Source organism: Emydura macquarii, unplaced genomic scaffold (genome assembly GCF_026122565.2).
Source record: "Emydura macquarii macquarii isolate MOO-44397 ecotype Brisbane River unplaced genomic scaffold, CSIRO-AGI_Emac_v2 contig_1363, whole genome shotgun sequence".
Taxonomy (NCBI): domain Eukaryota; kingdom Metazoa; phylum Chordata; order Testudines; family Chelidae; genus Emydura; species Emydura macquarii.
The window spans coordinates 23,238,159-23,254,081 of NW_027131500.1; the positions used below are offsets into that span (position 1 = coordinate 23,238,159).

General features: G+C 43.4%; 1 protein-coding gene across 2 annotated transcripts in view; it reads right to left on the reverse strand.

Moving 5' to 3' along the window:
• ARHGAP10 (Rho GTPase activating protein 10) overlaps positions 1-15,923 on the reverse strand; it is a 209,350-nt gene that overhangs the window by 49,101 nt on the left and 144,326 nt on the right. For both annotated transcript variants that reach the window (XM_067551928.1, XM_067551931.1), the window contains one exon: positions 5,612-5,762. In XM_067551928.1, coding sequence (XP_067408029.1) covers positions 5,612-5,762 — 151 coding nt within the window. The remainder of the gene's footprint in view (positions 1-5,611; positions 5,763-15,923) is intronic.

Sequence of the window (15,923 nt, forward strand, 5' to 3'; positions counted from 1 at the left end):
TTGGGATTAAATGGCTTTTAGTGTGCCAAATTGGCCTGCTTACAGTATTATGTGCCCTTGCACGTCTGTGTGCAGAAGGTGGAGCATTACAGAGATAGAAGAATATCACAGGAGATTTGACATTTAATGATGCTACTTCTCCAGGAAAGATTGCCCCTGTATCCTAGGCTCATTGGTCCTCTTTTATTCCCTTCTTTTATTATTTTCACTTTAGTCATGTCCCCTTTCCTATGCTTTCAGTGCCCATTTTAATTTTATCTAACATTTTATTTTTGAATATTCCTACAAGCTCTGTTTTGCGTACTGAAAGTCAGAGAGCAACTGTGTTAGAGGATATTTGTATTGAGATGACTTGCACATTCTATACTGCAGATGTATACTTCTCCAAAAAGAAGATTCCTAAAACAAAATCTAGACCTATGTATTACAACAGTGTGATGTTGTAAAGTCAGACTGATTTCAGACAGCTGTATGGTATGGCTGGGCATGCAAGTGCAATGCTGGCCATAACCAAAAGCATGGGCTGAGACCATTTCATACCACTCAGTAAACAAGTATGTATTACTGATTAATTCACATGTTTCAGGGAGAAGTTGATTTACCGAGGAAACAATTCCCTAAATAAGTCCTCTGTCAGCTAAGATAAAGAAGCAGCTCAAAAAGACTTGTACTGTATATATCAGTCATCCTATTCAGAGTCACAGGGCAAATGAAGCCAGGCTACACACTGTAGATTCACAGAACGGTTCTTGCAGTACAGGTGAAATATAAACCATCTTAAATTTTACATAGCAGACTGCATACAAACACCGTCTCTTCCTTCACCCTTGGCTACCTCAAAGGCACTTCTTCATACCCAGGAGGTCTGGTTAGCCTTTAGTAAAAACTCTGCAAGCAACTGCTTGAGGATCTTATGCTATGCAGTACAGGGAATGGAAAGGAAAGCAACAGTCTAGGTCAGTGGTTCTCAAAGTGTGGGTCGGCACCCCAAAGTGGGTCATGACTCCTTTTTAATAGGGTCGTTAGACTCGTTGAGGCCTGGGGCTGAAGTCGAAGCCTGGGCCTCACCTGTGGGGGCTGAAGCTAAAGCTCAAGGGCTTCAAGCCCAGCGCAGGGAGGGGGAGTGTGTGTAGTAATTTTTGTTATCAGAAGCGGGTCCTGGTGCAATGAAGTTTGAGAACCACTGGTCTAGGTTATTGTCCCAGTGTGGCTGGCCCATTTAAATGCTAAAATAGGTGCTCCCAATTTGGCAATTAAGAGTGCAGGGTAGCACCTCAGGCTACAGGGATCCAGGCTGTCAGTAAGGAGAAGGGAGCAGAAGCAGAATCGAGTTCCCTTGGAAAGGAGGCAGTTTTCCCAGGAGGTTCCCACTATCTCCTCTCCTAGGGAACTCACTCCTTCTCCTGCTCCCTCTTTCTTACACAGAAAGCCCTGGGAAACGGTGTGGAGGTAAAAGAGCACAAGAGAATACTGTGGTGATCCCTGAAGCAAAAGGGACAGAGGGAAAGGGGGAAAACTGGGAGTTGCAGCCCAGAGTTAGCTGAGAAACTGTTTTTGTTGGGTTTTTTTTCCTATATTTGGGAAATAAAAATGTGCCTGGAAAGAGACTCTGGATGTGGCAGTGGACACTTCAAGGAAAAAGCCAGCACCCGGCAGTTACACAAACACTTCCACCAGCAGAGCCAGAAACGGAGACAACTCAGGGCCACGTTCCATACTCCACACACTTGTAGCTTTTGGCTTCTCCAATCCTAAATTTCACCATGATTATTACAATTCTCAGACTTCATATAACTTCCTACCTTCATTTTTAATAATTTTGGACAAGGCTTTTATTTGTATTTGTTGGAGAGGGCACTGGGTCAATACATTTTCCCCATTTTGCCTCTCAGAGCATTTTTCTGTGGACTCTAAAATGCAGAAAGAAATAAATTTGGGAAGGAACATTTTTATTGTCTGTTGGATGAAATATAAACAGAGTTCTCGTTTGAGAATCTCCGTTAACTGTCCATGTAAAAACTGAGGACCCCATGGCATTTTCTGCAAAAAAGAAGGGTAGTCTCCCTCAACAGAATAGGTTCTAATTTCCAAGGCTACCCATCTATTGCTGAGTTTGCAACGGCTAGTATGACACACAAATCTCAAGAGTCACTACACAACCAATATATCACTCTATCACATTCTGTGGGATAATATATGAAAGATGCTATTTTGGGAAAAAAATCTATTTTCTAGTGTTAGAGGGCAGTCAAACTCTAGAACTGATTACAATATCATTTTGGGGCAAAATTGCTACAGTGCTCTGGAATGAGAACTGGAGGATCTGGCCATATCTCAAATACTTGTCAGTTCCCTGTTAAGTGTTGTTCTACTTGAAATATAGAGGATGGAACAATTCAGTATATAGAATTCACATAATTTCCTTACCATGAGAAAACAAAAAAAAACCCACAACAACAACAACAACAAAAACAAACAAACAAAAAAACCCCACAGTATCCTGTTGTGACTTCGTTTGTCTTGCTGGCAACAAAGATTCTTAAGATGGTAAATATAATACCTGAATTGTTTGCAAATAGGTTTAACATCACCTAATTGCCATGTGTAAGGAAAATCCATGTGCTATCAGACCTCACTGTGGCTAATCACTTGAAGACAAAATAAAGATTTAAATCAAATAGATAGTGTGTGTTTTTCAACCTATTACATCCATCAATATTTACTTCAGTTATAGTCCTATGTCTCAATAGTTGCTGCAAACATTTTGTGTGTACTCAAGAATCCTTGTGACTTCAGAGTGGCTTTTTAAAAAGAAATACTGCACCAGATATTGTGCTTTCAATCCAGTTAGTAGACTCTGCAGCCTGCTGACTCCCTGATAGTTAAAGGCTTGTTTCCTCTTTCCAAATGATTTCCTGGTTTGCATAACAATTCTAAGCGAAACATGCTCAAGAAATTTTCCAGCACAGAGACTGTTTTACTCTGTCATCAACACACTTTGGAGAGTGCAGAGTTTTAATGCATTATTTTGTTAAAAACAATCTCTATAAATACACCAATTTTAAGGTATGTTTTTCTATAAATATGTAAATACCACTTCCTCGCTTTAAACAACATTATGACAAATTGGTCAAATCCAGAAAATACAAAATATTAGCAAATGACCTATGCTTAACTCATGCCATTGTGAATTTAGAAAAGGGGGAGGGAAGAGAGAAATGGTTTAATGTTTAATTTCCTGTTAAAACACACACAGGATAAAATCTTCCAAGAGCCGTTATAAAACATGTATTTGTTAGCCAAGAAACTAGGAAAATATGGAATAAAGCCCAATTTCTGCTCCCTCTCTCTTCCCCACAGAATAAAGTAACTAAGAGCTTGTAGAGCATATTTAGAACGGTTTGGTCTAACCAGTGACTAGATAATTAATCAGGCTGTAATACATATTATGTTCCCAATCCACCAAAATGGTCATTCAGGAACTCTGTTGCCATAATTGGGCTAAACAGTCTGTGTTACTGTATGTATTGTATCCAATGTCAAATAATTAGTATACTGACAAAAGTTCCTGATAAAACTGAACAGCTAAAATTCAAATAAAAAGAAAAGTCAACGTTAATGTGCAAAGGGCGGAGTAGACACCTATCAAACAGCCAATTGCTAGGAGCAACGTGCTAGTCCTTAGTGAATGCCATTGATTTCAACATGCACGTATATGCAAAGGGGGGCATTTTTCAGAAACAGAAAAGGAAATTAGACACCCAACTCCCACTGAAACTGTTACCCTAATTACCCTTTGTGCCTTTGAAAAATGTCCCACAAATGCATTTGAGGATCATCTGACAGACAAAGCCCTACATCACAGCATTGTGACATCCGAGTCATGACAACACAGAACCCATCCTCATCCACTGTGATGACATATTAATAAGTTATCATGCTCCATCAAATCATCACCACAGCACAACCCACCGGCCTCAAAGGGATCACAGCAAGCACTGAATTACCATATGACATGAAGCAATGAGCAAGCTTTAACATCTCAGCCTTTTTCTTGTTTCAAAATACCCAAATTAGGATGAAATATGGACTGTTTGCCTAACCTTGCCAGTTAGCCAATCTGTCCCACCTTGGATTTAGCTCAGACTCTTCCCCAGACCCGAGAAAGAGCTTTGTGAAGCTTGAAAGCTTGTCTCTTCCACCAACAGAAGTTGGTCCAATAAAAGATATTACCTCACTCACCTTATTAAGGGTCTAATCCTGTTTCCAATGAAGCAACTTCAGGATTGGGATCAGATCCTGAATGTGAGCTGGTGCCACAGTGTGGTGGGAATTGGAGAGTCCAGAGCTTGCATTCAAAATGGTGACAATGGCAGTTTCAAACATGTTAAGTTGTTTAGAATTTTTTTAAATTGAAGATTAATTTATAATTGGAGAAACTGTTTACAATATTTTTTAGTCTGTCATCATTTTTTTTTTTTTTTTAGTCAGCATGGACCACACACCTAGTAATTTGTTAACCCTTTTTTAGTATATGCATCTAGTTTCATGTGTCTTTTGAAAAAAAATGTACTGCTTAACAGAAGAAAGAAGCAGAGCTTCCCCATCTCACCAATGAGTTGAAATGTGTATTGCAGACATGCTGAGTTTCTTGCAGACATTTCTCAGAGCCAGCTATCTAATACAGTTGTGATGAGTTTGTTTATAGAACTTGCATTTACAGCTGTAGTAAGCATCTCTGCTTCTTCCCTACCGAATTCACCACTTCAGGCAGTTGATTTAATGACAGCGTATTGATAAGTCTCATACTAGTCCATAAGCGTCAAGTCTTCATTTTTTTCACTTTAATGTTAACTGGGCTTTATGTCTTGATCGCATGCTTCTTCACGTGGAGGGATAATTAACTAACTACAGTAAGAGGGAGGAAGGAAGTAGAGTGGAGCAGGCTACAATACAAACTGAGCACTGACTTGCCTTTTCAGAACCACTTATGGCCTCAAACCACAAGATTTACAGGAAATGGCCAGATTTTGGGCGAAACGCCAGGACACTCGGGATACCATATATACCATGCTGCACTATATGATATTGCTGCATACTGCAAGTCCAGCAAGATTTCTTGCTTCTTGGCAGCAAAGAGCAGTATGCAAAAATTTACTGCCACTGAACATCAAGGTATTAAAGATTCAAGTACAGTAGTAGTATTCTTCAGTTCACTGGGTGACCTGAGCCTTTAATCCAGATGAATTTAACATTAGAGTGCATTAGCTCTTCTCGTAAAAGATTTGCTTTAATTTTAGTTCCCTCTCCATTTATCCTAGGTTGTGTAATCTTCAGTAGAGGTCATACAGATTTTCCCAAAGAAATGGGAGCAGCATTTTTTTTTTTTATTTAAAGGAAGGGGGAGGGAGGAGAATGGGACTTTAGACAATTACTCCCCAGTTTTAAATATGTACAAGCATATACCCTTTCATCTCCCCACGCCTCTCCATGTCTCCAATGATAAAGAAAAAAAACCCAGAAACGTGTAATGGAAAATGACTGTAGACTCACATGAGATATACAGCAACACCCATCTGCACCAAGATAGACAATATAATTAACATCTTACCGTCATCGAGCTCAAGACAGAGATTATATACAGCCACAGGCCGCTTATTACGCTGCCCTTGTCTTCTCGATTGCCTTGGTGGAGCATTTGGAGGAGATACTGACATAGAGATTGGCTCATGGAAAGTGGCATCAGGCAGGGTTCTGAAAATCTGCAATCAAGAACACAAGAGGCATTAATTATTTACCATGAACAGCAACCTGCCCAATGCAACTGTAAACCATTATCAAACAACATTTGTTCTGGATTTCATTCAAGGCAGGCAGGAGCCAAAAATCCATTCCTTCAAGTTTTGAGAGTGTGTTGTGGGTCTTTAATGAGTGCTTTTTAAATAAATAAACACATTCGTACTAAATAAAAATAAGCAAGAGCACTGTCTACACATTAACCAGGCAATAAATCAGTTAATCCAAAGAATAAATATGTGTATCCATGCTTGCCAGCTAGGAGAAAACAATGAATTAACTCTATGAACCTCTAACCAGAAAAGTACATTTCTACTATTTCACTTAGGACCTGTAATTTTGCCAGAACACCCATATTAATTTTCAAAACCTACGACAGAGTCATACTATCATATTAAACATTTTTTTAAAGTAGCACACTCTTGGAGGGAGTGTGTGAGGGGGAGGTGCTGTGAAGGAGGCAGGAGTAGCATATTGTATTGGAACTTTTTCAGTTAGCTACTATATAATGAGCCATGTGGCGTACTTTTACTAACCATGATGGTACCCACAAAGACACACATAAGAGATTATATTTCCCTTCATCATTTTATCTTTTGATTCATGACTTCAAGCTAGAACTTCAATATCCAACAAAAAGCTTCATATAATTTCTCTCTGGGTGAAGCAGCAATGCAGATATGTTCAAGTTCCCTGAATTTTTACTAGTCCATAATGCTGATTTACTTAAAAAAGCTGACCAGTATGCCTATATACCATTTAATAGCAACCTTTTACATTTGATCATGGCAGATTCATGTTAGCATACTATAGATGTCTGTAAAGACCACAGAGAGAAACTGTAAACATGCACACAAGCTTTATAAAACGAAGTATTGTATTTCTATTACACCCTAGAGCATAACTAGGTATAACAAGGTAACTAGATATAACCCTAGGTATAACAAGATCACACATTATTTTATAATGTGTGGTGTTCCTTTATACTGGAGTTATACAGAGACAAACATTTTGTATATTACACCAAGAGATTATAAAGAGGGAGTTTGTAATAAGTCTTTAGAGAAAAAACCTTTTATGAAGCAGAAATTCATACAGAAGTTGTTTGCAAATAGACATCATAGGTGTCATTTCTGGATTATTACAGCATGTCTCAGGTGTGCGTGAGCTACTAGGCTAAAGCCAAGTGTCTAAACACGAGAAGTGCAATAGTCAATCAAATAAACCACAGAGGGCACTATGTTGTCTGAATTAAAAGAAACGCTTACATGGCAACATTTGCCAGCCTCTTATCCTGAGTTTCACGTGTATACGAATTACATTGTACAGCAAGGATCTTCAAGGCAAGAGCCCAGCTTTACACTGACTTTTCTCTGGCATCAGTTTAGGTTTACCTAGTGCCAAGGAGAGGTGACTGCAATGGTGCAAAATGGTCTAAACCACCCTTCTGACTTGGAAGGGAGCATACGGCATCCAAGGGAAAGCAATGCTGGAAACACTGTGGACTGAGTTACCTCAGGGTGACTACCCTGGACATGCAAGGTGGCATAATTTAAACCTCCCCATGCCATTTTTAAGGAATCTGTCTCCTTCTCTTTTACATGCCTGTTAATATTTACTGTCAGAGAATAAAAACACTGCATACAATTGCAATTACAGCTTTATAAATACACAAAATAATTTACATGTAGAAATCAAAACAATCCACATATTCCTTGTATAGGTTGTTCCTTGTGTAGATGCAATATAACTCCTGACCACGCAGAAACCTCTAATTGTGCTCAGTGTTCTAAAGCCATTTCTTAAAACATGATGCAATACGTAATATAATATAATAAAATATAATGTGGGCACACAAGGTATTTGGCTAACAGTACCATACTGCCCTCCTATGTGTAACTGCAACAAAGCTGAATTAAGCAAGTTTATGGATAAATATTTGCTTCTGAAAAATTAAACAGAATGCCAAAAACCTCTAATGACATCATTTCCATGGGTTGATTGTAGTATTTGTGCTCTCTGGTAAATAGTAAGCCATCTAGAAATTTTTTAAAGGATTCAATGTCTTACATACTACGCTACATTCCACAAGTGTGTTTGTTTAGCCCTATCTACACCTCTCAGTTCAAAACTGATGCCATGGGTGGGAAGAGAAAGCCTTCTCTAAGGGAACTGCAAGAGATCAACCTGCCTAGGTGTATTTAGTTGACTTTGCAAGAGCTGTACTAAATTTTCTTGGTTCTCTCTTTTGATCCTCCACAAATATTTCAATGTGTCCCTGAAAAATTAGTGGGTTAAGAAACCAAATAAGTCAAAAAAGCAAAACAGAAACAAGCAAACCATTTAAAAAAAAACCTTAATTAAATGAAACACCAAGCTAAACACAAGCAGCATGTTAATGAAGTGGAAACAGGGAATGAACCCATCCAGAACTCCAGCTGTAATTAGCAGCATGATGGAAAAATTCAGTTTTAAAAAAACCTATATATCACACAAGCGATATAAACAGAAAGCAGTGAATCGGCCTTGCAAGACCAACATTACTGCGCTAATGGCTAAAAAAAGCTACCGCATCGAACTGGGGAAGCAGAGCAACACATGAAGTGGTCACACAGTGACTCACTGCTGCTAAGTATCATGTTGTGATCCCCATGGGTACCATTTACAAAACATGCGCATGTGCGGGCATACACAAAATAAACAAGACAGACCAACACAAATTTTCTCCTTTACTTCTAGGGTTCCTGGAAAGCTCAGTTTCATCCCGTGGTTGGAATTGGCTATGCAAAATGCTAGCTCCTTCATGAAACTCTCATCATCCGCTTTGCAGGGTTGGAGTGTGCTGTAAGGCTAAATAACTTATTTTAAAATTGCTTAGCTAGTGAAGTGGCAAAATTGTGTACTGCTGTTTCATAATGGCACCATGCACTGTAAGTAACCATCTCAAGGCCAGGCATCTCAAGCAAATCTGGGCTCCCATATAAAGGCATACAGTTGGGCATCAAGCCAGAATTGTGTGAGAACGCAACTTCATCTCTTTCTTCACTTGCCTCCCCAAGCTGCTCAGGTATGCCAGGTCTGAAGGGAGGTTTTATTTCTGGGGTATGGAAAGTCAATAGGGAACGTTTTCAGAAATGGTGTATTTTTAATTTAGGGAACTCAAATTACCTCTAGAGAGCTCTTGGACAGCACGAAGCTGCTTGTACCTCCTCCCTACACCCAGTGGAAATTACAATGTGAGTACAAGTAACAGTTTCAGCGTTTCTCTGGTCCTATGCAATATGGTGTTTTACACCAAAATTTCAGAGTCACCTTCATCCTCACTGCTGAGGAAGAGGCCTTCAAAAATTTCCAGGAGTTCTCTAATCTGCAAAAAACCAGCTACAGAATGGAAAAATTCAAACTCCTGACCATCAGCAACACACCACTCACAGCAGTTCACGCTTAACCATGAGCCCAATCCTCCAAACACTGATAGGCTCTGAGTTTCCTGGTGTGAGCAGTCCTGCAGGATGACATTTGACAAATTCCTAGCAGTTTTTGCAGTTTCAAGCTCTATATATGCTAAAATGTTACTATATATATGGTAGAGACTATTGAGTTTAAGCTCAACAGAAAACTAAGTTCTGCCCTCATGTACTGCACTAGAACATGTATTTAGGGGTCTATCTTTCTTCTTTCAGGCTTTTCACGTATGCCAACAACTCAAGTTTTTACTAGTTTCCTCTTTTTATTAGACAAATGTGATATATAATGTAGCCCTTCCTAACTAGATCTGTCTTTTCTACAACAGCACTCCGTCTCTGCAGGCCAAAGCTGCAGCTCATACCACTGTTTCGCAAAACAGGCAGAAAAGACGATTACTTACCTTGTAACTGTTGTTCTTCGAGATGTGTTGCTCATGTCCATTCCATTGTAGGTGCATGCGCACCATGTGCACAATTGCTGGAAAACTTTTCTCCTCAGCAGATCCCGTAGGGCCAGCTTTGGTACCCCCTAGAGTCCTGCACACATGGCGCTGTATATGAGGCACTGCTGGCCCTACGCCCCCACAGTTCCTTCTTGCCGTCAATTCCAACAGCGGGGACGGGAGGTGGGTCATGGAATGGACATGAGCAACACATCTCAAAAAACAACAGTTACATGGTAAGTAACCGTCTTTTCTTCTTTGAGTGCTTGCTCATGTCCATTCCATTGTAGGTGACTTGCAAGCAGTACCTTGGAGGCAGGTTTGGAGTTCATAGGTTGTTTGACTGTAACATTTCCCTACCGAATCTGGCGTCATCCCTAGCCTGTTGCACAATAGCATAGTGGGAGGTAAAGGTATGAACCAACGACCACACAGCAGCTTTGCATATGTCCTCCATAGGCACCTGCACCAAAAATGCTGCAGAAGACGCCTGCACTTTGATGGAGTGAGCTGTGACGTTGGCCGGTAGCGGAACCTTCACCTGCTCATAGCAGAAGTGTATGCAGGCGGTTATCCAGGAGGAGATTTGTTGTAATGAGACATGTAAGCCTTTCATCCTTTCAGCCACCGCTATGAACATCTGTGTGGACTTACGGAATGACTTCATCCTCTCCAAGTAGAAAGCCAGAGCTCTGCGTACATCCAGTGTATACCATCTCTTTTCCTCTTCAGAAGCATGCAACTTTGGGAAAAACACTGACAAGAAAATGTCCTGGTTGGTGCGGAATTGAGACACCACATTGGGCAGGAAGGCCGGGTGAGGCTTCAGCTGGACCTTATCCTTATAAAAAAAAATCGTATAGGGGGCTCCAAGGCGAGTGCCATGATTTCAGACACCCTCCTAGCCGATGCGATAGCTACTAGGAAGGCCATCTTCCATGACACTAGCAGAAGTGGGAAAGTTGCCAGAGGCTTGAATGGTGCCCCCATGAGTCTAGAGAGGACCAAATTCAGGTCCAGGGGGGTTCAGGATCCCTGACCTGTGGGTAGAGTTTTTCTATGTCCTACAGAAATCTCGCCACCGTGGTGTGAGAAAAAACGGATCTCCCGTTAATTGGGGAACGGAAGGCTGAGATGGCAGCCAGATGCACCGTTAGCAAGGCAGTAGCTAGACTCTGAAGCTTGAGGTGCAACAGGTAGTCTAGGACCACCTGGATCGGCGCCTGGTGGGGAGTAATCTGTCGCGCCACAGCCCAGCAAATTAACCTCTTCCACTTTGCCAGATATGATGACTTTGTGGAGGGCTTCCTGCTACTCATCAGTATGGTTTCCACCTGAGGCGAGCAAGCTTGTTCCTCCAAGCTCAGCCATTCAGCCTCCACGCTGTCAGGTGGAAGGACTCCAGATCCAGGTGCAGAAGGCACCCCAGGCCCTGTGAAAGTAGGTCATGCCATCTTGGTAGCTCCAGGGGAGGGGCGACCAACAGCTCCAGGAGCATCATGAACCAGTGCTGCCTGGGCCACGTGAGTGCAATAAAAATGACCCTCACCTTGTCTTTCTTGATCTTTAATAGGACCTTGCATATTAACAGAATGGGAGGGAAGGCGTACAGCAGCCCCCCAACCAGGGAATGAGGAAGGCATATGACATGGCCCCCTCACCCTGCCCTTGAAAGGAGCAGAACTGGCTGCACTTCTTGTTGACCTTGGAGGCAAAGAGATCCACTTGGGGAAAACCCCCACCTATGGAAGATCATGTTGGAGACTGACGGGTGTAGAGTCCACTCGTGAGAAGGTACAAAGGACCTGCTGAGCCAGTCTGCTGTGGCATCCTTGACACCAGGGAGATGAGAGGCCACCAGGTGAAAATCGTGTCCTACTGCCAGATTCCAGAGACACACCGCCTCCTGAAGAGTGGCAGTAGAATACATTTTTCTCCCAAACAAGTTCAGTTTCTTGGTGTCCTTGTTTTTGGGTGTTGAGCCAGGCTGACCCTGCCTGTCCCTTTCATTTGCTTCCTCCACCACTAGGGAGCTCGGCACAGGGTGGGTGAACAAGTATTCGAACCCTTTCGCAGGAACGTAATACTTTTTCTCCTCCCTCTTTGAGGTCAGGGGCAGGGAGAATGGAGTTTGCCAGATTCCCTTGGCCAACTTTAGGATCCCTTCATGCACCAGCAGGGCAACCCAGGATGGCACCGCCACTGCCACTACATTAAACAGGTTATCCGTCTGCTCCTGCAGCTCTTCTGCCTCTAATCCGAGGTTGGAGGCCAACCTTTTTAGGAGTTCCTGGTGCGCCCGGAAGTTGTCCAGGGGAGCCAATGGGCCTGACACCAGTTCCTCGTCCAGGGAGGAAGAGGATGACTGACCCGGTGCTGGAGGGGCCAGCCCCTCTGCTGAGTGCACGGGAGCCCCCACAGATGTACTCTCCATGGGGTCCAACTCCTTCCCTGACACAGAGTCATGGGCCTCTGCCGGCAGTGCTGGGGCCCCTGATTGCTTCCCTGACAAAACAAGGGAGTAGGGTCTCAAGGTCACCTGTAACCCGCAGGGGTTCCAGTACTGTCACTGAGGTGACCATTGGCCCTGAGGCTACCCTGGAGGGACCGGGCAGGGACCTTGCCCTTGCCCCTCAGGTCGGGAGGCTGGGTGGTGAGAGCCACTGGGCCCTTTCCCTCCCTGGAATCGCCGGATCCTCCTGCCAGTGACCAGCGTCACCCGGAGCTCGACCGTCTCCCCGTCTCACGGTACCGAGGGGAGGGTGAGTGGTATCTGCACCTCATATCCTGGAGCTCCCCTGACCAACATCTCAGGAACAGAGAGTACGATTTTGGTGACCGACGGCATCGCTGCCTAGACCAACTTGGTGAGGAGCACCGCCTGAAGTAAGAAGAGGAGCGGGAGTGGTATCTGGGCAACCAGGAGCCTCTCGGTACCGAAGCCCATGGTCAGCAGGGTTCTTCCATGGGTTAGCACCACAATGCCGATGACCAGGTTCTGTGCCACCCATGTGCGGGTGAACTCATCTGTGCTGGCAACTGAGAATGGTGCCAGGCTCTAGACGGGGAGCGTCTGCTCGATACCAAGTGGAACCTGCGTCGACTCATTGATGCCGCTGCCCTCAGTGCCAACGATCGTGAGTGACACTTCAGGATGTCTGGGCTCCTCCAGTACCAGTGCTCCGTCCCCGGAGACCGTCTCAGTGCCAGGGAACATGCCCCAGGGGATCGGCCTCTTCCGCGGTAACTCGTTTTGCGGAGAGGTGCATCAGGAGTCCAGTGAGGTGTGCAGCCACTGGGGGGGGGGCCCACTGGAGGTTTCCTCCTCAATGCGGGTGCCCTACCCCTCGCCCTTTTGGTCCGGGCTGACGGGGTGCATGCGATGAGGAGGGCCAACAGGTCAGCTGTTACCTGAAGTACCTCCGGCGTCGACGGCACCGCAAGGTGAAGCGGTCCCCTTCCACACTCCAGAGTCGGTGGCACTATGCGGAAGGGCTCACTGCCCTGGGAGAAACCTGTCCATGCAGGAGTTGCTCAGGGCACTGGATCTGAGCTGCCCAGGAGCTTGACCCCATGTCCTTAGCCTTCTTCCACGTGGGACAGCGGTTGTTTGCCGGGTGCTGTCTTCTGGGCTTCTTCCTCTGTGGTGAAGAGGAAGCTGGGTGCCGCAAAGTCTTCCTGCACTGCACCTGCACTGACCTGGTGCTTGATGCCGAAAGGGAGCAGGATGGCTCCTACATTTGTCTCACGGCCTCCTCCATCAATAAGGCCTTCAGATTGGAAGGACAAGTGCCTCATCTGCAAGGTGTTCAGACTGGGGACTCAAAAGAACTGAGATAATTCAGTCCTTTTGAGTCCCCAGCCTGAACGCCTTGCAGATGAGGCACTTGTCCTTCCAATGAGACTCCCCAAGGAACTTTAAACAGTTTTCATGGGGGTCACTAATCAGGAAGGCCTTACCACTGGATTTACAAGGTTTAAAGCCCAGAGATCGGGGCATACCCCAATACGAGGTCCCTAACTGGACTACCTTATCTACTACAACAACAGTAACAAACAACTATCTAAACAACTACTTAACAAGTATTTATAAAAACAAAAGGCTACAGCTAACAGGTACTCGCTGAAGCAAGCAAGAATGCAGTTCCAGTAACAGTCAGAGGTGCAAAAAACGAACCGAGGGGGTGTAGGGCTTGCAGCACCTCATATACCACGCTATGTGCATGGGAATCCAGGAGGCACCAAAGCCGCCCCCATGGGATCTGCTATGGGGCAAAGTTTTCCGGTAACTGTGCACAGGGCACACATGCACCTACAATGAAATGGACATGAGCAAGCACTTGAAGAAGGATCAAAAGGCCCTCAAAAGTACACATGTGAGTCTACGGACGTCCCTTTTCTGACTTTCCCTAAGTTCCTGTAACTGACTTCACTTTTCCTTGTATGCAGTGTGGTTGTGGCCATGTTGGTGCCAGGATAGTGGAGAACAAGGTGGTGAGGTAATATCTTTTATTGGACCAACTTCTGTAGACGATGGCTCTGTGTGGCTCGAAAACTTGACCCGCTCACCAACAGAAGTTGCTCCAATAAAAGACATTACTTCACCTTTCCTTAACAGAACCAGAAATTCCTCTCATCCGGTCTTTGCTGACATTTTGCTGCTGCCTAGACACTAATTTTAAGGTTTATTAGGAATTAGAATAAAATTGGGTATAGCTAAACTGCGGGAAAAGGAGGGATGTTAAATTAAATTCACCTTTGGTTTTATTAATCATTTAGATATCAATGGAAGAGTGCTAAGTGCTTTATAGAGAACACCATGTCCCTGCCCTGAGAAGCTTACAGGTTAAAGTAGGTAATATGATAGACAGAAGATGGGCTGCATCAAGACACGAGCGACAGGTGAAGTTTAGCATGTATGATCAGTTGCACTGTGTGATATTTTACAAACACTTCTTTGAGGCTTTCACTCGCAGGATAGTGTAGAGGCACAAGTGACCAGGTCTCAGAGGGTATTCCAGATTCATTGAGTCACATGTAAACTGGATACATGGTACGGCTACTGTAAATATATCTAGCAGAATGGAATCCCATCCCAGGCTAGCCACCACCACCAAAGCAGAGCTAGAACAACATTACATCATAAAAATCATTATTTCCCTGTTACTCCGCCGGAGTCTCCCTTCCAAAAAAAGGTAATTGCTCACAGGGACAGACCAGAGATTAGTTTGTATGAAGACAACTGCAGGAGTGAATTTTGGCCACTATATTACCTGGTTTTAGTAAGGATAAAAATCTATTACTCAAACTTCAAGAGCATAGCAAGATTACAGTCACATGATGTGATGTATACACGTGAGGCTGTGGCCAAACTGTTCTGGATTTATAGTAGAATACTAATACTCTGCAACTTAGTTCTCACTATTGTTAGTATCACCCATTTCCCAGTGTCATTTTATCAGCCTTAAATCAGTCTGTGCCAGACACTGAAGCCACCAATACATATGATTTACACAGGTCCGTACCTAATCTGTCTGTCTACCAAGATACCTGAGCACCAATATAATTCTATCAGGCAATAATCAAAAACTACTCTGAATTCCTCCTCCTCAATATGCTGATAAGTTATGAGAGAAAGTTTTACTTTTAACAGTTTTTTTTTTTAAACAGTTTTACATTAAAACTTTTTGTTTTAATTTACTTTCAACTTATCTTGTTGCTGGGCCAGTCTCCATAGCTACTGTGGAAAAACTATAGGAAAGAGATGTGCCTCTTGGGTGGGCTTTTTAAACACTGGGATGCTTCACCGATTTCTTTCTGTTCTGTAGTACAGAAAGGGTACATTATTGAACTAAACAAACCACTAACCATCTTGGATACATACCACAACTAACAAATCAGTCTTGATAACTACAGTGCTAAGACCGTTCCTGGACTGCAGTCATTCAAATGTTTAACCGTGGGTCCCATAAAGTTTCTGGATGCATTTCTTAGAATAATGAGCCAAATTCAACATGTTCTTTCATGTATTCCACTAGCAGATGCCACATGGCAACAGACAAAAACATTTTGCTGCACTCCCCAAACTGAACAACAGATGGTGTTAACAGAGACGATACCAGATTAATGCTAACTCCTCTCTAACTCATTCTGCTTCCAGATTCCCTACTCTTGCTAGAGCTCTTGCTTCTGGGGCCCGCAAAATCTATAGCCAAGG